The 24568-nt window shown below is 44.3% G+C and overlaps 1 protein-coding gene across 1 annotated transcript in view; it reads left to right on the top strand.

Annotated features, from left to right (window-relative positions):
- The first annotated feature begins 1045 nt into the window (after nucleotides 1–1045).
- GGT7 (gamma-glutamyltransferase 7) overlaps nucleotides 1046–24568 on the top strand; it is a 34673-nt gene continuing 11150 nt past the window's right edge. The window contains exons 1-8 of the mRNA XM_083618661.1: nucleotides 1046–1342; nucleotides 11976–12202; nucleotides 14092–14243; nucleotides 18123–18240; nucleotides 18525–18592; nucleotides 18847–18920; nucleotides 20888–21084; nucleotides 23913–24000. Of these exons, the coding sequence (XP_083474787.1) occupies nucleotides 1111–1342; nucleotides 11976–12202; nucleotides 14092–14243; nucleotides 18123–18240; nucleotides 18525–18592; nucleotides 18847–18920; nucleotides 20888–21084; nucleotides 23913–24000 (1156 nt within the window). The 5' untranslated portion in view covers nucleotides 1046–1110. The remainder of the gene's footprint in view (nucleotides 1343–11975; nucleotides 12203–14091; nucleotides 14244–18122; nucleotides 18241–18524; nucleotides 18593–18846; nucleotides 18921–20887; nucleotides 21085–23912; nucleotides 24001–24568) is intronic.

Below are 24568 nucleotides of genomic sequence, written 5' to 3'. Positions count from 1 at the left end.
GCCGAGGGAGCCAACATTTGTCCGCAGACAGTTTTTCCGGGTCATGTGGCCAGCATGACTAAGCCTCTTCTGGAAAAACCAGAGCAGCGGAAACACTGTTTACCTTCCCGGCCAGAGCGGTACCTATTTATCTACTTGCACTTGACGTGCTTTCAAACTGCTAGGTGGGTAGGAGCTGGGACCAAGCAACGGGGATTCGAACTGCCAACCTTCTGATCGGCAAGCCCAACAGGCTCAGTGGTTTAGACCACGGCACCACCTGCATCCCTAGTGCCACCCACGTCCCTGTATGCTCTACTTGTCCTTAAAAAAAAAAAAGCTGTATATTCGAGAATAATTTAATGGCTGAGTGGCATACAAATCTTTCTTAACCATCAGCATCCCTGCACCTGTAATTATGGTCTTTGCCACACCTGTGCTCGCCAAAACTTGTTTCCCCCCACTTTTCTTGGGAAGGGGCCCATTCTATGCAAGGCTGGTGTGTGTGTGTATGTAGACAGATAGACAGATATAGATTAGATTAGATTATAGATATATGATTTTGTATTAATGCCTCATTTTTATACTGTGTATAACTGTGCATTTTTGCAATATTTGGCTTAAGTTTGGCTTAACTTTCTTTTTCCTTTCTCTTCCTGTGATGAGGCTGCATTTTAATATTTTAATGTTTCAATATTATAATGTTGTATTTTAATCTCGTTTTTAAGTTGTATTCATTTAACTTGTTTTTATTATTGCTTGTTAGCCGCCCTGTGCCCGGCCTTGGCTGGGGAAGGTATAAATAAAAATTATTATTATTATTATTATTATTATTATTATTATTATTATTATTATTATTATTATTATTATTATTTTGCCTGTTGTTGCTTCTGTTTCCTGTACATCATTTAGACATAGTCTTCAATCTATTAAACGGCATAGAAAAGAGATAACCAGCCACCAGCCCCACGGTCCCCCTGGCTCAGGTGGGCGGTCCCTGTGCTCCAAGCCCAGCCCAGCCCAGCCCTCCTCCTCCCTCTCGGCTTCCCTTCCGCCACTTCCGGAGCGGGGTCATTGGCTCGGAGGCGGCGGCTGCCCGGCCCGGGAGGCGCAGGCAAGCAGGCAGGCAGGATGGCGACGGCGGCGGCATCAGCAGCCTCCGCGTCCGCAGCGTCGTCTGCGGCCGGTGCCTCCGAGAAGGAGGCGAGCCAGCAGAGCAGCCTGGGCGCCTACTCGCCCGTCGACTACATGAGCATCACCAGCTTTCCCCGCTTGCCCGAGGAGGAGCCCGGCGGCGGCGCCCCCGAGAGCTGCCTGCGCTCCAGGAAGGAGGAAGACGCGTTCCTGGCCGAGCAGGACACGGGTGAGAGCGGGAGCCGCCTGCCTGCCTGCTCCCTGCACCCTCCATCCGACCATGACTCCATGCTCCATCCTCCCATCCACCTCCGCTGCCTCCAGCCTTCGTCCACAAGTCCTAAGCAAGCATCTTCCCGCATCTCGCCCCCCTCCTGCGCCATCCCTTCCTCCTCCCCTTCCCCAGAAGCATTTGGCACCAGCATTTGGATGGCGCAGCAGCCATCCCTCGCCTCCTCTGAACGTCCCGGCCCCGGGATCGGGACCCCACTTCTCTGCAGCCATATTTGACTCCTCAGCCTCCTCTCCCCACCCACCCATAGCGGAGGATGGTGCTGCGTGAGCATCGCTCTCCCGCCTGGGTACCAATTCCTTGCACATCCCTGCCATTTCCCTTCCTCCTGTCTTTGCCGCTCTCCACCTTTCTCATCCCCATCTCCCATTTCATTTCCTCTCCTTTTCTGCTCTGCTACTTTCCCCTATCGGGGCAAGAAAGTGAGTGGCTTTCCAGTCCCCCACCCCTCCAGATCTTGCAACCCACCCTGTGTTTGCTGCTCTACAGAATACCCTTTTGTGCTAAAGCAGCCTCCTCCATCCTCATTATCTTCCCAACTCTCCCACCTCCTCTGAAAGCTCCAAATCAGCATCTCATGGTTTTACCTCCGCCCCTTTTGGTGGGGGTGACTGGATGAGCTTCCCCCAAAATGTTGATTTTCACAGTACTGCCAAGTTAATTACCGAGCCTAGTCACTCCCATCCTACATAATGCTGAGACTTTATGTGGCATCCTTTTGTTCTGTAATGCCTGAAAAATGGGGAGGGATGGGGGACAGAGGTCCTTCCCTTTATCTCTGTGAAGATATTGGAAAACATAGCAAGGGCAGAGTTTTCTGTTCTCTCACCAGCTATTGGCAAGCATTAAGACTGCCCTTGGAGACTTTTACTATTTTTGTATCAGATCTGCACTGCAAAAGCCAGGTGAAATTTGGCAGAGGTAGCCAAGACCTATCCAACTTAAATGCGGATTCCACTAGTTCTTGCAATGCGATTGTACAGGAACAATGTGCAAAGTAGAGTTTCTGGTTGCTGCCCTCGTCTGATAATTGGAGCTCTCTGAGCCACCCATTGAAACTGATTGGCAGAAGCTTTAGGATTGACAAGAGGAAGTACTCCTTCATTCAGTGTGCAGTTATGTTTGCAGTTTACTGCCATCAGCTTATATTGCTTTCTAAAAAGGTTTAAACAGACTTATGGTGGATAGGTCAGAATAGCCAAATAGAACCTCCATGTTACAGAGATAACTGCTGTGAATCTCAGATACTGGTGATAACTCACAAGAGGAAAGCAAGAAAGATCCATACTTGGCATATTTTTTGTAACCAGATTTTTGAATGACCTAACAGGTATCAGATTTGTAATTTGGTACATCCTCCTGCAATGAACTTACGGACTCATCACTTTGTGAGAAATCCTCAGTTGGGACACATGTTAGAGGATTCAAATCACTAATTCAGCAGGTTAAAAATGAATGAAAAAGCCAATATGTTGATATGAATCTATAGAGACATGCCATCTAAAACATGCTGAGGTAAGTCAACAGAACTCATTGGTTCTGATACAGATCCCCAGTAGTTCAGTTAAGTGTTTTGATGTTTTCTCCACTCCCTTTCGCTATGAGTTGCTTCATGTGTAACAATGAAGTAGTAAAAGCAAAAGCATGAACCATGCGCTTTTCTTTCTCTACCTCTACAGTAATGTGGAAAGTGAAACACACAAATCTTTCCTTGAATGAGACTTGGGAGCCTAATACTCTTCTGGAGTTTACAGGTCTTGCATTACTAGACAAAATTATTGATCTCCACTTTAAAATAGAAGCAAAGGGGGGAGGGAAGCAGCAGGTTTTCCCCCTCCTTCGTAGCATATGAAGGATCTCTTGGAAGATTCAGGACACTGAAACCGATATGTAAAAGAAGTGCTTCACTTTTATTTCATTGTCCCATCCTGACTCACCACCACTCTTGTGTTTTCATATTTTTCATTTCCATTTGGTCTGCTCACTCCAAGCTTCTGAAATTTGCAAAATCTAAATAAACATTTCAGTTTGGCACCCCCATGATTATATGTCAATCGTTTATTGATTCTCTTTTCAGATGCATATGTATCCATTGGTTAGAATCCTGAGTGTTTCCTCATTTGAATTTTGTTTCATTGTTTGTCAGTGCATAAAACTACTGACTCTCCTAACTGGTATCTGTTGCCAGTATCTTTACAAACCTCTGTGCCCAGCATGACACTTTTACATGATGGGTTCTTCCAAGCTCTCAAAACTAGTAGCTGGCATGAAACTACAACAACTGCAAAAAAAAGTTTTAAATAAATATTTGGGCTATTTCTGTCCCTCTGCATAAATATTAATAAAATGATCTATGCCTATAAAACCTTTGCATTTCACTACATTAGTTATTCATTATAATACTTTTTTTCCCTCATATTGTCCATTTCAAATGTTCAAAGTTCCTCAACATAATTTATCTCAGTAATCATTGTAATTCATAGACAAAGTTGCATTTGTGTTGATCTATATTTTGTTTCTCTGTTAGGATCTAGTCCTCATTTTTTGTCTCCCTTATGCATGTTTAAATATGCTCCCAGACACTGAACTTCCCTGCCAATGGTAGCCTCCAAGCAGGAAGCACCAGATATACCTTTTATCACAGTTTATGTTTGTTTTGGTTCTCCAGATATTGCTGAACTACAAATCCTATTAGCTCCAGAAAGTGTGGGCAGAGGGCAGGGGTTATAGGCATTGTAATTCAGCAACATTTATATATTAATGTTATATATGTGCGCGCGCGCACACACACACACACATATACATACATGTGTATGTCAACAAAGTTGTAAGTATTGGCCATAAAGTTGCAGTGTACAATATAACTTCTACATATTCTGCTACATCAGTAGCATGGTGATACTATTTTGTATCACTAACAATTGATTGCCATGCAGTGGGACATCAAAACACATTCTCAGTCATTTGTTTTATATTGAGAAGGAGGAGATGTAAGCAGTAAATGTTATCTTCTGTTATAAATGAAATGCAGTTGGAAGTGGTTTTCCCCAAGGATACATAGAAAGATTAGTTTGAGTCTGAGTTACCGTATCGTTTTATTAAGTAGAATATTTGGGGTGTGTTCAACCAACTCAGAGTAGACCCATTCAAATTAATGGCCATTCCTAACTTAGGTCCATTAATTTTAGTGGGTCTGCTCTCAGTAGTAGTTGAATACCACCCCCTTTTTAACAGAAGGGAAACACAAATCTTTATTTAGCAGAGATAGGTTAAAGTTGGGTGTGTTTCACTTATGCCATAATGTCTCTTGTTGATAGTGATTTTGAAAGAAGCAAATAAGTATGGGCTGATTTGGGAGGAAACAGGGTTGATCCCATTACTTGCCTGCACTGGTGGTCATCGCAAGGGGTGGGACAGAGTTTCCTGTATTATCCTGATTGGAGGGATGAGATGGCACTCTTCTCCCTGACTCAGTGGGCAGGGAGAGGAACACCTGCTCAGCACTGTCAGATGACAGTACTCTGACGACCTGTTTGGCAGGAGCAGCTTGTTCACACCCCTCAACTGGAGCGATAAGTTTTACATACAAAGAGGAAATTTAGGGAAATAGAATATATATTACTGGCTTGGATGTTAAGCCCTGCCCACCCACCCCAAGCACATAGGAGCTTTAGGAATACTTTTTCAGGCTGGCAGCAGTGGATGCCATGAACCAAACAATGTAACATATTAATAGTGTAATCCTGTGATTCACATCACGATAAGTTCCATTGAGTTCAGTGGCACTTACTCCCAGGTAAGTGTGTGTAGGATTGAAGCCTCAGAAAAAATGACTACTTCTTAGCAGTAGTGAGCAGTGTGGTGGACTGCTGCTACTCACCTGACCTGTGTTTGGTTATGTTGCTGCTTACAGGGGAGGAAGTCAAGGCAGCAGTGAGGTTAGATTGGGGCAAATGCATCAAACACAGTCAATCTGGTACTTCTGCCAGTACGTTTGCACCATGCTGACCTTGCCGCTAACTCCCCCTCTATCTCCTAGTAAGTAGCAGCAGTACAACTAACCAGAGGTCAGGTGAGAAGTGCCATCCCATCACACCAACTGCTACAGCATGCCAGGCTGGTAGATACTGTACCTCTTCACAGCATGAATAAAAGTCACAATTTGGTTATGCCCATTCATAAGCAATAATAATAATTTATTATTTATACCCCACCCATCTGGCTGAGTTTCCCCAGCCACTCTGGGCGGCTCCCAATCGAGTGTTAAAAACAATACAGCATTAAATATTAAAAACTTCCCTAAACAGGGCTGCCTTCAGATGTCTTTTAAAAATAGGACAGCTGCTTATTTCCTTGACATCTGATGGGAGGGTGTTCCACAAGGTGGGCGCCACTACTGAGAAGGCCCTCTGTCTGGTTCCCTGTAACTTCACTTCTCGCAATGAGGGAACTGCCAGAAGGCCCTCGGCACTGGACCTCAGTGTCCGGGCTGAACGATGGGGGTGGAGACACTCCTTCAGGTATACACTTAATTTACAGACATACCTTTAGGACACAGCTTACTTGATTTCTCAACGGTAAATTGTGGCACACAAACAGCATTTGATGATTTAAGGCTCAAAAGAAATTGTGTGTGTACACATTGTATGTATATAAATTTATTGTAGATAAACCCATATTCAAGCATCAAACTATTGCTTGAAATGAGAGCATCGTTGTTTGTGACATATTTAACACCATTGCCTGTTTCCATTACAGTGTGGAGCTGTTTTAATGTGCAATTTTATTTCTGTAATATGATCCACAGTAGAATGATCCTGCCAAAGCAAAGCAGTTTTAGCCCCCCCCCCCCCCCCGATTTCAGTAGGAGAGAGTAAACCATGTCCAGGAATGTAAAAGTGCTCAACTTTGGGCAGTTTGCATTCTTTGTAGTGATGATAGTTGTGGCGTCAAGCAGGGGCTGTCAAGAAAACAGAGTAAAAGTATATCACTGTTACATTGAAATACATTTGCATGCAGCATTAATTTCACTTTCTTCCTGCCCCCTATTGTGTAACACCAATGCATTCTATAAAACAAGGCATCACTGGCTCTGGTGCAGCCAAGTGTTGGGTAAATTTACATTACTGGATTAAAAAAATATCAAAAATCTGTTTAAAGATGACCTTTTATGTACCTCAACTCATGTTTGGGAGGCTTTAAAAGAAAAGGAAGCGGGTGCAGGGATGGAATTGACTGCATGACTGTGTCTGGGCAAGTAGAATAATAGAAGCAAGAGCAGAGACATCACCTTGCCGACAAAGGTCCGTATAGTTAAAGCTATGGTTTTCCCAGTAGTGATGTTTGGAAGTGAGAGCTGGACCATAAAGAAGGCTGATCGCTGAAGAATTGATGCTTTTGAATTATGGTGCTGGAGGAGACTCTTGAGAGTCCCATGGACTGCAAGAAGATCAAACCTATCCATTCTGAAGGAAATCAGCCCTGAGTGCTCACTGGAAGGACAGATCGTGAAGCTGAGGCTCCAATACTTTGGCCACCTCATGAGAAGAGAAGACTCCCTGGAAAAGACCCTGATGTTGGGAAAGATGGAGGGCACAAGGAGAAGGGGACGACAGAGGACGAGATGGTTGGACAGTGTTCTCAAAGCATGAGTTTGACCAAACTGCGGGAGGCAGGGGAAGACAGAAGTGCCTGGCATGCTCTGGTCCATGGGGTCACGAAGAGTCAGACACGACTAAACGACAACAACAACAAAGAGTTGGAAGGGACCCAAGGGTCATTTAGTCCAACCCCTTGCAATGCAGGAATCTTGGGAGTTTTAATGGATCATGTGCACTCCTACAATTCACCTTTGATTACTCCAATCCACATGCTTTGTGGTCTCTATCCCTCATGGATCCATGTCCACATGGATAACGTAAGACACACTATACCTTTAAAGCACATTTGAAGCACGTTCCCTCAAAGAATTCTTGGCACTTAAGGACTATTGGGAATTGTCTTTATTAAGGACTATTGGGAATAGAGGGACGCGGGTGGTGCTGTGGATAAAACCTCAGTGCCTATGACTTGCCGATCGTATGGTCGGCGGTTCGAATCCCCGCGGCGGGGTAAGCTCCTGTCGTTCGGTCCCAGCTCCTGCCCACCTAGCAGTTCGAAAGTACTCTTAAGTGCAAGTAGATAAATAGGGACCGCTTTATAGCGGGAAGGTAAACGGCATTTCTGTGTGCTGCACTGGTGCTGGCTCGCCAGAGCAGCTTCGTCACCCTGGCCACGTGACCTGGAAGTGTCTTCGGACGGCGCCGGCTCACGGCCTCTAGAGTGAGATGAGCACGCAACCCTAGAATCGGACACGACTGGCCCATACTGGCAGGGGTACCTTATTGGGAATTGTCACTCTGTGAAGGCTAAACTATAGTGCCCAGAATTCTTTGAGGGAAAGACTGTGCTCCAATTGTGCAGTCAATATATAATTTGTACACAGCAAAAAGGAGACTGCATAACCAGTTTGGATGATGCAGTGAACGCAGCCAGCTTCCTTATGTAGGAATTTCTACTGCCTCTGAATACACAGCTTCCATTTTAGCTGCCGTTGCAAATAGTTATTGATATATCAATTCCACAGAAGCTTTTGCCTAAGCCCTTTGTAAAAGCCATCTAAGCTAGGGCAATCACAGCAGGTGGAGGCAGGTAAAAGTTGCAAGACTGCTGCTGGCTAAGATGTGGCCGTCTTTCCCCCTGTATCTGGAAAATAGCATATTGGAGGAGCCAGAAGGCCTGGCCATCTAGCCCAGCCCATGAGAACAAGAACTTTGCCACAGCCACAGCTGGTTTGTTGGCGGTGGGGAGCAGAGAGCCTATTTATATTGCGGCTGCCATTGATGATGGGTCACTGCCAGTAGTCAGCCCTGGTAGGGTGGTCCTGAAGGGGGAGACACCAAGGGGGAGATAATCCCTTTGAGTCTTTCTTTTGGAGCATGACAAAGGGGAAGGTGCTCCTCACAGGTAATTGAGTGTGCTTGCTCCTTGGTGAAAGTTTGGAGCAGCTGACAGGAGGATAGGAGTTAACTTGGCTTCCAAGTGAGAGGTGCAATGCTGGCAAGTTGTGTCTGTGGCGAGAGCATGAATATCCAATGTGACTGGTGGGTGCTTTGTAGTTTTATATTGTTTTGAATTACTTATTGTACTTTTATTATTTAGTTGTTTTGTATTAATTTGCTGATCATCACTTTGGGGTCCTTTATGCCCAAAAGCAGTACTGGCACCTCCCCACGTGTATGTGACTGGCACACACAACTGCTGACAAGGGCACCATTTTCAGCACTGCAAATGGGCAAGACAGGGGCAGAATGGGGTGGAGTGGGCTTATGTGTGTTCCGCTGATACACCCGGCACCTCAGCACATAATCTCGGTGTAAATGGGGAGTAGCATAATATCCTGAGGCAGCAAGTTGCCTAAGTTTGCCTTATTTTGCATGAAGATACAGTGTCAGGACTTACAAGGTTCAAGCTAAGAGTTAGAAGACGTTAGTCTGTCTTCTTTAGCCCCAAATCACTTCAGTGGTGTTAACATGGGATTAACTGGGAATAACTGGGAATATTAACTGGGATTAACTGGGAATAAATGGCATTTGGCTTCTCCCATGGGAGAATGGCATTTCCCATGCTTCTGAAAAAGAGCCAAACTGAGAGCATGGAAGCAAGTGAACAGACACATTGCATGCCCACAAATTCACGTTCTGTGAAGCACAGATGTCTTCCTAACACATGCCAAACTTTCTATACTCTTTGCTGCTAGGTAACTATGTAGGATAAGGAAATTTCCAGTCCACCAAAATGGGCTTTGGTTCTCCATTCCACATGGTTGTCAACAATCTTTGTGTTTTCTTAGGGCGTGTCCACGCTTCCACTTGTCCTGTGCCTAGAAAGCATGGGGGGGGGTCTGAGAGGATTTTCATTTGTCCCACCACTTTCCCTGGGAAAACCCACTGTTTACTGCTGAATTGGAACAAATTTCTATCAACAGTTTTCCTGGGGGAAAGCAGTGGGAGAAGAGGAAGTGTGGGCTAGCCCATAGCCATGTAAGAAACACATGATGAGTTTCTGCAGGCTGTGATAAAGAGCATCTATACCTCAGTGGGAAAGCATTTCATTAAATGTTTTAATAATGATAATAATAATGTTATCATTTGGTTACGAGCATGAGCCTGCCATTTTGTCTGTGCTGTCTGACCCCCCAAAAAGGACCTTCCAAAATAATCTCCCTGTATTATGGACTTTATGTGATTATAAATGGGACATGAAACAAAGGACAGGATCCAACTCACAAGTCCATCTGACAGAAGCCTGTGCAATTTTCCTGTCACTTTCTTTACTGAAAAGGTCAGAGGGAACCATCAACTGACAAGGACCAAAATACTATGCTGATCACCAAATGGGATGCTTTTGTGGTTGTTGCTGTCTTTGTATCTATAGAATCATAGAGTTGGATGGGACCTTGACGACAATCTAGTCCAGCCCTCTGCAATGCAGGAATATACAGCTGTCCCAGACAGGGACTGAACCTGCAACCTTGGCTTTATCAGCACTAGACTCTAACCAACTGAGCTATCCAGTGCTGATCTGTAGCTCCTTCTGCCTCCTCCTCTCTGAAGGCAAGAACCTCAGACCTGGACAATGTCTTGAATGGACAGGGACTGGAGCACTCTGTGGATCGATGGAAGGACTGCTTCTTCCATGGCTTCACATCTTTGCCATTACCCATCTCGCGAGCTGATTTGCAGTTCCTTCTGCCACTCCCTCTGGAGGGAAGAGCTTTGAGCAATAACATCAAAGCCTGCCATAAAAACCTCTGTGTATTTCTAAGGCAGGTGTAGACATAGGTGCCTTTGATCTCCAGAACTCCCCACTCCACCCAACACAGAAATCTGTGGTGTGGCTTAGAGAAGAATAGAAACATTATGTTTCACACACAAGCACACGCAGCCAAGGCAAGGTGGGAAGAGCTGCCTTTTGGGGAGAAGGGTTTGTTTTTTAGCAATAGCCAGTGTAAATAGGCATGCTGCATTCTTTCCTTTGGGCTGATGGAAGCACAATGGCCATTATGTGCTCAGGAGATCAGCAAACGGAAGTAATGGTGTGTGGCAATAGACAGCACCCAGTGAAACATTGCCATGCATGTTTTAAAAAACAAAAACCCCAACCCACCTACATAATGTACTTCAGTGTATCCACACATAATTTTATTGTTACCAAGGTTGCATGCAAGCCCCAATCTCTCCAAGTGGTAGCAAGATTACAGGGGGTTCCAGGTGCTCACCTAGGGTTGGCGATTCTGCTGGGAGTCAAGGCGCAGCAGAGACTGTTGTTTGTGTGTTTTCTAAGAAATATGGTTTATTGTACACACATTGACACCTGGGTCTACTTTGGAGAGAGTTCAGAGCATCGCATCTCAAGGAAGGCTTTTTCCACACAGCAGCGTAGCATCAGATTCCAAGACTTCTCTGTCTTTGTCCCAGCCTGCCTTCAGCCAGCCTGCCAAGATGGTTCTGACCTTTAGGCCCCACATGGACTTATTTCCTGCTTCTCCTTCCCAGAAAACCTGTTGCCAAGCAACTCCTTCCCTTCTTCCAAGCCTAGTTTTAAAAGGTGGTAATTTTCCTGTGTGACACCACACCCAAGTTATGTGGCAACCACCCCCTTGGTTACCTGTAGGGTTTTTGGTCTTGCAGATGCCTTAACAGCAGAGCCAACATCTGCCTCTGCCCCTGTCTGGAAGAAAAATAAGCTCAGCCCAGCACCCAAGGCTAGAAATCTGGCACCCAGAGATCTGCGGGATCCCTGTTTTCCTGCTAACCCATAGCATTATGTTAGATTTTCCCCCTTACTGGATTATTCACAAATTTGAAAAAATTGGATTAAATGTGGTTGGGGTGGGGAGTTTGGTTTGCCATTTGGATAAAGATGGTGTTATGCGGATGATGTAAAAAACATACACACATGGGTTGCATCAAACCCACTCCAAACTGCTGTGAATACACCCCCTGCATTGATAACATAGCTATAGTTATTATGAGGTACCTTTGTTCTTAATACAAAGTGCTTCCTCGCAGTTTAATCTTGTAAATATTAAAGACCAGTATTTTAAATTTTGTGGAGAATACCCTGTCTCCTTAATGAAATGGGAAACGGCATCGCTGCAGCTACTACAGCTACTACTATGTTTCCTGATGCTAAGTAGACCCTCTAAGTAGTGGGGTGGAAGTAATGACCATGAGTCAAAGCTGCATGGGTAAACTGGTCGTCTCCAAGGTGTAGAGTGGCCCACTTCATAATTTAATACTGCCATTAAACTTCCAAGAGTTAAAGGGAAGTATGTGTAACGTGATCCCATAATAGTGGAACCAGAGCCAGAAAACTTTCTGAATGCTCAGGCTGAGCAGAAAAACAATACCATTGGAGCAGGAACAGGTATTCCGTGAGTGTCTTTGTGTATGATTTTGATTCTGAGTTAGTGTTTTTCAGCATCTCACTCCTGTGTTTGTCGCTTTTCTCTCCTTTGTGAATGAAGATCCAGATTCCTTCTTAAAATCAGCTCGCCTTCAGCGCCTGCCTTCATCTTCATCGGAAATGGGCAGCCAGGACATCTCGCCCCTCCGGGAGACCAGCAAGGACCCATTCTCCGGGGACTGCAGCTGTCGCCAGGACGGTTTGACTGTGATCATCACCGCCTGCCTAACATTTGCTACAGGAGTCACGGTGGCCTTAATCATGCAGATCTACTTTGGAGACCCACAGGTAAGAAGAGGCATTTGACTGTTTTTCTCTTGATAGGGAAGCTTGCATTGAAGTAGGAAGAACCTGCCTTTCATGAATAATGGTAGCTTCTAATTTTGTTTGCTACAGTTAATCATGATGTATTCTTGCATGTAGCAGTGGGATTCAAAGTGCTGTGTTGGGAACTGCCACACTTCTCTTACTGTGCCAGTTCGAGATCAACTACAAATTGCATAACTACTTGCTTATAATAGTGAATGTAATAGTTACTATAGTTACCAGCAGTGTTCAGTGTTGCGAACTCACCATGAACATGAAGCACTTTGAATGCACCATTTGTCAAAGGGTGAGCCGCACATTGGAACCTCACTTTCCCAGTGCGGGTTCCTCTCTGTCATGCGCTGCTCTAAGCATGTAAGGGCTTATCCACACTTACCTTTTGCCATGCTCTTTCTAGGCACAGGTCTGTGTTTTAAAGCTCTGTGTACAAGTGTTCTCCCCATCCCAGAGCTTTCCCCATGAAAACCCACCCTTTAAAGCTGAAGCACGACAAACAGCTATTTCACGGATTGCCGTTTCCTCCAATTCAGCTATAAAGAGTGCGTTTTCATGGGGCAAGAAAAAAAAAAGGCACCCGGACACAGAGCTTTAAAGTGTGGACCGTGCCTGGAAAGCATAGAGGAAAGGCAAGTATGGATAAGCCCTAAATGTAACCGGGCACATTCTACGCAAGATGGATGGGTCCCACTGCAACACTATTGTTCCTACTCCTGCAGAGGCAACATCTAATGCTTTTGTACTAGAGCTGAAATGTTTTCACCTATATTTTTATCCCATCTTTATGACTGACCCAAGAATAGCTAGAGAGCTTCATGGATAAACAGGGAGCTGAACTAGTACCAGAGGAAGTTGCGTTATACCAGGTCAGACAATTTGTCCATCTAGGCCAGTGACTGGCAGGAAGTCTCCAAGGTCCCTGGTGGAGATCTTTCGTGTTCTTTACCACCTGATCCTTTCTTCTGGAGACGCTAGGGACTGAATCTGGACCTTCTGCATTCAACTAATGTGTTCTATCACTGAGCTATGGTCTCTTCACTATACGATTGGTTTCTTTGATCATAGTCTAACATCCATTGCACCACACTGGCTCTCTTTCCTCACTGAAGCCTCGTGGCTCAAAACATGCATCCAATTCAAAAGAGAACCTCTTTCGCTTCCTGTATCTCAGTTAATATTCGGGGTTCTTCCAGACAGGTGGTTATTGTGGGATCTGTGCTGCATCAGAATGCCATTCCCAATTTTCTCTCTCCATTTAATCTGGATTTACTTTTCTTGTGGAAAAACTGACAAGCTTCCCCTCCCCCCCCAAAAAAAATGTTGCCAGTGACTTGTTTATGATATGACCTGAATGACCCATCTGCTACATACAGCCTCCATCTGAATGATTCCTCAGTAATGATTCATGACAAAAGCAGTCAACAGCATTACCTGTGAAAACAATCTAAAGTCCTAAGTAAGTTGCTGTCTTTGGGCATTAAAGCAGGTACAAAAACCCGTGGCCCTCCAGCAGTGCTTTTTTTCTGGGGGGATGCATGCCCCTAAACATTTTGTGAATCTAAGTTTGGCCTCATTGAGGGGCAGTATTTCAATATGAGTAGGAAAATGAGAGTACCCCTAAACATTTTTTAGAAAGAAAAAAAAGCACTGCCCTCCAACTGTTGTAGGACCACAACGGCCATCATTTCTGATCATTGGCCATGTTGGCTTGGGTTGATGGGAATTGGTGTCCAGCTACGTCTGGAGGGCCCCATCCTTTCTTTAACATAAATACATAATGGAGGCTGGACCTTTCTGGACCTACCTAGTCCCCAGCACATGAAGCTTTTGTCTCATAATGTGACTTCCCACAGATATTCCATCAAGGTGCCGTAGTCACTGATGCTGCTCGCTGCACAGCACTGGGGATCGAGGTACTGAACAAGCAAGGCTCCTCCGTGGATGCAGCCATCACCTCAGCCTTATGCTCAGGAATCATCAACCCTCACACGGCCGGCATTGGTGGGTAGGTGTTCGCCACAATCTCCTTTGCTTATCATTTGTCATCCTGTTGTGTCACCCTGGGAAGCCTCCTGGCCCTCATCAGAAAAGAGAGTTCTGTTGTCATTGCTGGGCAAACTCCTACGACTGTTGGGGAAGCGACCTTTGCAAATGCTCCACGGTGATATCTGTCTGATGTGGTGGTGAGGAAGTCCATGCTGGTTTTAAGATTTGCATGTGGCAAATCCAGGCTCATCTGGCAGCCTGAAAGTTGGATGAAACCTTTCGCAAGTTTTGACTGGCTCTTTTTCTTTGGATTGTGGAGGAAAAAAGTTGTGTAAATGTGCCCTACTGAACCAATAACTGTACGCTAATGATACTGTGCCATATAAACTGTTCTAATGAATGATAATTAATGCAAGCTTCAAGAGCTGGTTCACACATCGCCGTCTTAAATGAGGAAATGTGTGACATCGTGCCCACAGTTGTTTATATTGTCCTCTGGGAAAAGGGAGCATGATTCCTTCTTCCAATGGCCGGTGAAAGGCAATGGCAGCTGCCAGTTCCTATCACTATTTGCTTTCTACTGCAGAAGAAAATGAGTGCTGGGAGTGACCTCTGGCCACTCTATGCCACTGGTGGGAAACCTCAGATCTGAGGACCAAATGTGGCCCCCAAGTCACTCTATCTGGCCCTCAGGAATCTTGCCGCACCACATACCCTCCCCTGCTCTGCACCTTCCTTGAGTGTCTTTGCCTGGCTTGAATGGTTCCTTGAATGCTGACAGTGCCTTTGCTTGCCTGGATGAAGGATAGAGAGGAATGTCTGAATTTGTACATAAACTACTTTACTGTACAAAGGTAAAGTGCACACCTGTTGCTCTGCTCAGTTTTGCCTTTGATTCTTCTTATCATTTACATGTGGCTCCTAGAAGGTTGCCCAGAAGGGAATGTGGCTGCTTGGCTGGAAAAGATTAGTCAATCCTGCTCTATACTGAAAGGAGGCAACCTATTCTTTGCTTCCGTCAGTGAGGCCGATATTATGTACGCCTTTGTAAAAAGGGCGTGTGGATCAACCCATTGTTCTAACAGATCGTAGGGCAGAGGCTTCCTACATATGTTGAGTTTAGGATAGGGTCACCTGGGAAAATGGCCTGGGATGATAATACATTAAATAATCTCCACTGTCGGGTTTTTATTGGTACTTCCTGGTATTCTAAGCTGTGCAGATCAGAGACAGATTTCAGTGAATCTGAAGGTGGCTTTGGAGGTCAGTTGGGTATAGCGCCATAGAAGGACTGCCATGCATCTTCCTCCAAAAGACAAGCATGTGTCTGTCTGGAACATGATACAGTTTGCTCATCCCTGCCATTTATTTAAGCCATCTGCACTCCAGAGGCCAGATTCAACTGCAAATTTCATCAACCTTTACCTCCTCAACACCTGGCCCTCTGCCCATAGCTGTGGCCTCCTTTCAGCCATCAGAATGTTTGTTTTAAAGAGGTTTTATGCAAGAGAGATTTCAAGTGTTTTGATAGCCAGAACACCAGGAAGTTCTTGAGCATATTACATAAACAGAGACACTCAATAACAGCCCATCAGATGGGATTTGAGAAAACCTTTGTTGAAACTGGAAACCCTAGTTTGCCACCCAAGCTGCTTAATCAAAACATATGTTCAGGAGTAAGACAAAAAACAAAAACAAAAAAGAACAGCAACCAAAATTATCACAATGGTAAGGCTAGTTGAAGGTTAAGTACTGGCTGATTTAATGCATAGAGTTGCTCTGTTTTAAATAGGGATTAAAGTATCAGGTGAACACCAACAGTTTAAGTAGAGAAGTGCTATTTAGGCATGTTTCCCAGTTACAGTACTCTGATGAAAGCTTGACCTGTATAACAACATTCAGAGGGGTAACAGGGTTAGTCTATTAAAGCAGTTGCAAGGAAGAGGGTCTTAAAGACTAAGCTCATCCACAGTCCCATTTGCCATTCATTCCGATTCAGCAGTGAAGCATAGATTTTCTATTTTAATTCCATGCCACTTTTCGTTCAAGAGACCACCCCCCCAAGACAGCTTGCAAAGGAGTCCCCTATAGGAAGGTATGGAAGAACAGGTGTTGAAATTTGGCTCTTGTTGATGGTCTGGAAATGAGAGTCTCTGAACTGTAATTGCTGCCCTCTGGCTATAGTATACAGGCCAACTCTGGTGATTCCTCAACAAGGGAAGTGCACTTCCTATTCGCAGAAACACTTGTTTCATCTGATTCCAGGTGGCCCAAAGATTTCAAAAGGTCCTTATTTCAGGGTCCAGTATCAAGAAACAGCTTTTAAAATTAATGACAGGGATAAGTCACTTCCCAGGTCTACAGTTGATGCAAAGCAGGCTGCAATGAGCACACAACAAATAGTTGTCTACTTGAGTTGACAACGCCCAGGCACAAAGTTAGCATTTTGTTTTGGTGACTGGGTGTGGAGATGGATGTCCGCATCATTGATTTATGCCTTGGTTATACAACTAGTGACGACACAAATATGTACTGCTGGAGGAAGGGAACTGGATGGTTCAGAAGGGCAAAGTTCTTTGGTTACAATTCTATGCTGGCATCACACCTGGTTTTGTGATGGACTTGTTGATGAACACAAAGCCCCTAAGGCCAAGGCACTGATTTACACCACCAGCTGCACAGAGAGGAAGGGCTTTCTCAGTAGGAAGAGACTGGGAAAGCTGATAACATTGTCCTGCACCTATTAAAGGTACAGAACCTCTAAAAAAGCAGCAATGCTTCTTTCTATATCATGTTGTGGTTGAATGAATGGGTTGCATTCGCGGCTAGTCCTACTCAGAGTAGACCCACTGAAATTAATGAACATGACTAACTTAGGTCTATTAATTTAAATGGGTTTACTGAGTAAAACTTGTTGGCTACAACCCAATGATTCTATCCTTTGCCAGGCTTATACCAACAGGTCTCAGCAAACAAGATATCTGAATTGTTTCGCACAAGCATAAAAGACAATCTTTTTGTACCTCTCTCTGCAAAACTGCCTAATGTGACTTGTGCAGTTGCATTCAAAACAGCCTCTCCATGGTTCTTTTTAAAAATATTGATCAAAGTTTCCCCACACCTAATTGTTGGCTTCCTCACCACTTACCTGTGTAAAAACCTTGATTTTTTTTGTCACTAATACCCATTACAAAGGATTAACAAACAGATTAAGAGGGGTGTTGCTAGAGGGTAGCCAGGGGACTGAACCCCAGATCTTTTGTGCTGGGACCCAGATCTCTCTCCACCCCACCCCCCGTCTCTTCCCCAATTTTAATGAAAACTGCTTTAAAAGATGCTTGCTTTGCAGTGGGGAAGTTCCATTGCACTGCTTAAAGGCTTTACACTAGCAGAACTATTTAGCTGGACACAGTGCAGCTGCTTAGTGTAATGATGGGACAGTTGTTTGTTTGTACCCTGCCCAACTGACTGGGTTGCTCCAGCCACTGTGGGCAGCTTCCAACAGAATGCAAAAAATACAAGAAAACATCAGATATTAAAAACTTCCTGATATAGGGCTGTCTTCAGATGTCTCCAGAAAGTCATGTAGTTGTTTAACTCTTTGACATCTGATGGGGTGCACCACTACCAAGAAGGCCCTCTGCCTGGCTCCCTGTAGCTTCACTTCTCACAATTAGGGAACCTCCAGAAGGCTCTCAGAGCTGGACTTCAGTGTCTGGGCTGAACGATGGGGGTGCAGACGCTCCTGCAGGTATACTGGGCCGAGGCTTAAAATTGTGCTTACTTTAAGATGCTGTAGCAATGGTTTGTACTGGAACACAGCCTAGGAAGAAGTCATTCCATAGTTGCTGAAGCAATTTTCAATGTGTGTTTCACTGGTATTACTCTGTTGTTGCAGCGGAGGAGTAATGCTGGTCCATGACATCAGGAAGAATGAGAGCCGGGTGATTGATTTCCGAGAGACGGCCCCTTTCAGCATCCAAGAAGAGAGCCTTAGGAAGGCTTGGGAAACAAAGGTGCGAGAGAGCATGAGGGGGGTAGTTGGTTGGTAACTGTCTCAGTTTCTTCTCCCTTAACTTACCTGTTCTGGTATCTTCCACCCCACTTTCCTCTTCCAGAGCCCATTAGGGCTTGCAACTGTTAAAAAACTTTCATCTCCTCAATACATTGCTCTTCTTGCTTTCCATCTGGATATTTATTTATTTTAATGTTATTTATTTAAGAGAGATTCGGCTTCAATAGTGCAATTGGCATTTTTGGTTTTCTTTTTACGCTTCCCTTTGTTCCTCCTTTTATCCAGCCAGGTCTTCTGGTTGGTGTTCCAGGCATGATCAAAGGACTTCATGAAGCACATCAGTCTTATGGGAGGTATGAACATTTTCTCTGCTCAGGCATTCTATTGTTCAGCTCCAGTTGGAGGACTGATGCATGCATGTAATAAAGGTGTGCTATTTATTGTTACATTTATATCCTGCCTTTCCTGTAAGGAACTCAAGGGCTACATTCACACGGCAATTTATTCCGTTTTCAAAGACAGCTCACCTGCAACACATGCAGCAATCTGTAACTGTTATGTAGCTATCTGCCAGCTGCCATGTCATGCATGTTTCTGTGTTTGCCAGACTGCCATGGAGACAGTTGTTGGGCCTTGCTGCAGATGTGGCCCAGGATGGATTCAATGTCACACATGATTTAGGTGAGTGCATTTCTGGAACAAAAGGTGCAAAGCGAGGTTGTATGTACACTTTGTCTCACATGAGTTGATTTTAGAAAATGCAAAATTCCTCAGACTTTGCAGGCTGAGACTACAGACCCAAACCTGCATACTTTCCCCCCTCTTTTTCTTTTTTTAAAGTGCCATTGAAATATATGAATGTTCAGAACTTGAATGCACTAGGTGTTCCTCCTTCCACATTTTTCTATGCCATCTTTTCTTAGGGTGTTTCCAGGTTATCTGTTTAATGAACATTAATCTTGATTTGTTTGCTGGGAGATTTGATGACTTTGGCTGTTGAAAGCGTATTCATTCCGACTGTGGGAAGGCTAGACAATATTGTGTCCAAGCAAGTGTCATTCCACACTTTCCAGTGTTCTTTTCCTCATTGCAAAAGGCTGATTTTTTTGTGGAAGCAGGATTGTTGCCCAACACCTCACAGTCAACCATAATTGTGCAACCTGAGAATTTGCCAGGATGTGATTGAATCCCACCTGAAGATAGCAACTGTGTGGAAGTGCCCCAAAGAATCTTGTTCTCAATTCTTTCCCTCCCTGGTTCCTTGTGTAGTGACCTCAGCTTTCCAGATGTGCAATTTAGGGTGCCATGTGATGCCAGTGTGTGATTGAATCCAACCCCAAAATAGCCAGTCTGGAAGCATCCTTGGCAACCACTAGTGTGGAGTCATGTCACACAACTGGACTGAAAGGATGCTACAGGAAAGTTCTAGCATTACATTTCTCCCCATAAAGCTCCACCTCACTGAAGTAGTTTTCAGGAGCTTTTACATGGGGGCTTTAAGAAACAAAATGGCTGAAGACATGATTTGCTTGTGCCAGTCCAGTTCTCAAAAATGTCTGGGTAGCATCTTCCACCTCATCCATGATTTGCTTTCCTGATCCAATGGTAGCAAAATCTGATGGGGAATGTTTGCTTACAGTCATCTGGGACCAGGGAAAAGCCCTTATTTCTAAATGTATTTATGAATCATACCATAGTAGCCTGCAATATAGGATACAGCAGAGACCCTCATATACTTAAAATCTGTCACTCTCACGCACATATTTCCATTCTCTTTCACTCATGCATGTACACAAATATATATGTTTAAACTCTTTTCAGCCTGTTCATTTCTCATTTAAAGAAATATCATCATAAAGCAAAATGATGAATCCTAAACACTGCCACCACACAAAATGCAGCTAAACAGAAGGCAGAATAGAGCAACATACAGCACTTTTCCATGTAAAAGACTATGTTTTTTCCTGTAAAAATCATGGGAAAAGTGGGGGTCGTCTTATACATGGGTAGTGCATAGGATAGATGTTTGATTGGTTGCTGCTGTAGCTGTCAGCAGCTATTGTGCATTGTGTGTGTTATTTGTTGCTGTGTCAATGGCTGCTGTTTATTGACTGACGCTCCAGCAGTTGGGTGGGCAATGGGACAGACGGGAGTCGGATTTTGCAATGAGTGTTAGTGAGCGATTTTTGGCAACCCCCCGCCAAAGCTCAACAACCCTGGGTAGTCGCCCCTAAAAAAGCTCAACAATTCTGTGCCATCTCCCCCCATTTTCTTAAATTTGAGTCCCCAAAATAGGGGGAGTCTTATAGACAGAAAAGTACAGTAGTTCAGCTGGTCAATCATCAGTCAAGACCTGGCGGAAAGAACAGTCTTAACACCTGGCACATAAATGCTGGCTAAGTAGGTGATTAGTGGGTAGATGTGCAGAAGCCGTTCAGCAAATGAGGCACCACCACCAACAAGGTCTTTACCTCTGAAGAAGGGCCTTATTTGCTGAAGACCTTAATCATGGGTATGTTCAACATATGCAGGCTGTAGATCCTTTCTGTGTGGGCAGTCTTCCTAGAACTTCCCCCCTAAAAAGTTGATCTGAGCATCTTTTGCAGTAATCGCCACACACCCTTCTGTTGTCTCTCTCATTGTCGTAGCAATGGCTATAAAAGAAATGAAGGAAGAGCAAAACTACTCAGAAAAATTCAGAGAGACCTTCCTTCCAGATGGCCAGCCCTTGTTGCCTGGCATGTTTGTGAGAAGACCAGACCTGGCTGCTCTTCTTGACTTGCTTGGGTCAGCAGGGGTCTCAGCTTTCTACAGCGGAAATGTAACACAAGAGATTATTTCAGAGGTGAGTCAACCCGATTCTTTTCTCTGTGTGGATTGTTATGTGCATTTGATGCCAGAGAGGCATTGATACCAGATTGATTTGTAGAACATCCTAGAAAGTAGTGGAGGCTGGACCATTCGGGTGAATAGGGTGCTGTCCCACTAATCTCAGCCAGCCTCTGCCTGCCTGCCTGCCTATTTACTTACAAGAGGTGGCACTGGCTGCCAGCTTAGTCTCAGTGACACACTAACCCATTTGTAGTACAGAAATACAGTGGTACCTTGGGTTACACACACTTCAGGTTACAGACGCTTCAGGTTACAGACTCTGCTAACCCAGAAATAGTACCTCGGGTTAAGAATGTTGCTTCAGGATGAGAACAGAAATTGTGCGGCGGCAGTGGGAGGCCCCATTAGCTAAAGTGGTACCTCAGGTTAAGGACGGACCTCCGAAACTAATTAAGTTCTTAACCCGAGGTACCACTGTATACTTTTTCTAAGTCCAGAATTGTTCACGCTCATCCTCAACATGCTGCTTTCAGTCCATGAATATCCACAAAACATAATTAAAAACATCAGTAGATACTAGTTGGTTATAAAGATTGAAAGAAAAGAGAGTGAGGTGGACCAAAGGTATCGTTTGGTATGAGGCAATATACCTTGTGTTCCTGAAGTGCCCTTGCAAAGGATGTGGACAGGGAGGGATACCTAAAAAGGTGAATCCCAAAACTACTTAACGAGATCTGAACATATTCAGTAGGCATGGAAGGCTGGCTGACTTGGACTGGGGTTATAAAGAAAATGGGGAGGAGGGGCGATGGAATGGAGTATCCTGTAACAGGACACTGAACAGGAGTACTTCACAGTGCAGGTCCTACTTATGAATACCAAAGGCATAAATACTGCATTTAGATGATGCAACATGATTTCAACTTTTCAGGTCCCCTCAGCCTGTTTTTTTAATAATCACAACGGAAAAAAGTGCATTGCATCTCTCTCTCTCTCTCTCTCTCTCTCTCTCTCTCTCACCCACCCACCCCCCTCATAAGGTTTTTTAACCAGCACTTCTGAAAACTCTAAGCAGCACTAAACATAGAGAGCGGCTTTTTGGAAGGTTGCCAAATCCCAGGGGAAATCTCCCCCTCCCCTCTCTCTTCTTTGTTTCCTGGGAAGGCGAAGGGACATTGCAAGAGAGAGAGATTCAGATATCTACATTTAACTAATCTGCACTAATCCTCACTTTACTACCTCTGTCCTTTTCGAAATGTATAAAATGGCTGCCATAGAATAAAGAAACGCTAGGGATCAAAAGCTTACGAGAACACAAGGAACTGAGATGAGGCAATGTGTCATAAAAAACCTGGCATTGAAACCAAGTGGTGGGCATTCGAGTCAAAGACATGCAGGTGGCACCGCACTAGGGTAAATAGTGTGGGAACGCTTGATCCCATAGCATTATTGAAGCAAAAGGCTGAAATGGATACGATTGTGCAGAGATTCTGATTTTGTTCTGGTTAGGGGCAACAGAATATTTAGCCTTTACCCCATGCAGAATTTTTCAGCTCTAAATCCCCAGCCCCCAAGCTATTAGCTTTGCAGACACAAAAGCAAAATGCAGGGATGGTACCAAACAACACAGGATTCAAGTATCATTGTGGATTTTAAAAGCCAAACACATTGATATTTACAATGTTTTAACTATCCTGAAAATGAAGCATATTCATGGTAGTCCACAGAATGTGTCCTAGAGAGTCTGATGTAAGTAAGGAAATGCAAGAAGATTTGATTCTTATTCAAGTTTAAATGAATTGAATATGGTGGGCTTCAAACTGTGTTCTGGATTCCTTGTAAGCTTCATGAGGATTACAGATTAGTAATGGTGACATCCAAATTTCCTAGGGCAAAACAGTCACAGCTTATCTTCCCTTGCAGTGGGGAATGCTGGTTGTATTCTAAGGTCCAACATGCAGGGCTAACTAGTGTGTGCACTGTTGATTTTTGTTTTGGTCAAAGAATAGAATACTTGGGGTAATAAAAATGAGAATTCCCTGGATGCCTAGTTGCAGGTTTGGGCAAGTACTCTTTGGTGAGAAAGCCCCAGCAGAGATTTAAAATCTCAAAATATGCAGCAAAGTAAAGCATGGAAATATAGGCTGTTAGGTGGGGATGAGTTCCATAGCTAAGCCTGGCAGGACAGCTTACTCTATGGTCTTAACCCCTTCATGCATTAATTATAATCAAATAAAGCATGTTGGTTATATGAGACTGATTATCCCACACATAGACCATAGATTAGACCCCAGAATCATCTGCAAAGTCAGTGTTCTTCAACAAATAGGTTGGTGTGGAAAGAGTTCATTGAAAATAGAGACTTTGAAAACCACTGATCTAGAATAAAAATCGGGGCCAGGACCAGGAGTCAGCATTGTTGGGAATCTTCTGAGACCCACTTTCTCTACAGAAGCCCACTGATGACTTCTGGAGCTTCACAGTCCATTCTGTTTCTCCTCCTTGCCCTGTTGCTGCCCATGGTCCTGCCTTCTTCAGGCATGCAAGCAGTAACAAGAAGAGAGAGTATCTTCTTCCACTTGCTTTGCGTTCCCTCTGGTTGTGCAGGTTGGGGTCAGAGGGAAAAGGCAAGCGAATTTGTGACTTTGGCAGTGAAATTGGTGGAAAGGTTGGCTCTCTCAGAGAGGGGAGACAGAGGGTATCTAGCCCCATGACCCTCCCAAAACCGGGAACCATCAATAGCTGCAATTCTTTAGGCAGCTGAACAATGCTTAAATGTCTATTTCAAATATTGCTAGCATAATGCATGAAAATACATTGATGTGATCCTTTTCTGCCTAGGTCCTTAGCTTTGGAGGCACCTTGTCTGAAGAAGACTTCAGTAATTACACTGTCTTGGTGGAAAATCCAGTCCACACAGTATATCAAGGTAAAATGGTGCATCTATGACACCTAGGTTGGCATCTTTTATGCCATGTGATTGATTCCCAGTGTCCCCCCAATTTTAAGTTTATAAAAAATAGGTTTAGGAAGCGGATACATTTTTCTGCACTTTATTGCTAATTAGTATCATGCTTGGAATACAGGGTAAAAGGAGGAGGCCCTAATGAAACCCACATGCCCAATCTCTGATTCCCCCAAGTTTAATCAAATTATATACCCCCCTGCCCCCGCTGCCCATAGTCCTCCAAAAACAGTAGCTAATGAAACCCTCACAAAAGGAAACAAGGCTTGAATTCACCTGTGCTGCTGTAATGCAAATACTAATTGTGGTGCTAAGTCAGGCCTTCTAAACATCAGGCATAGATTGGGGTGTTTTTGTTTTATAACTAATTTTTCTTCTGCCCAACTTTCTGGCAGAAATGAAGACCTGTGAAACACCATGAATTGTAAATAAGTAATCCATGGTTTTAGGCTAACTCACACAAATATCTCACTTTCCCCTTCCTCATACCCTTGTATATTCAATCTGGCTTTTCTACATCCCACAGGAATAG

The sequence above is a fragment of the Podarcis filfolensis genome (genome assembly GCF_964270895.1).
Source record: "Podarcis filfolensis genome assembly, chromosome: 6".
Taxonomy (NCBI): domain Eukaryota; kingdom Metazoa; phylum Chordata; class Lepidosauria; order Squamata; family Lacertidae; genus Podarcis; species Podarcis filfolensis.
The sequence above is the reverse complement of the archived record's forward strand: the minus strand, read 5'-3'. Positions and strand labels throughout refer to the sequence as shown.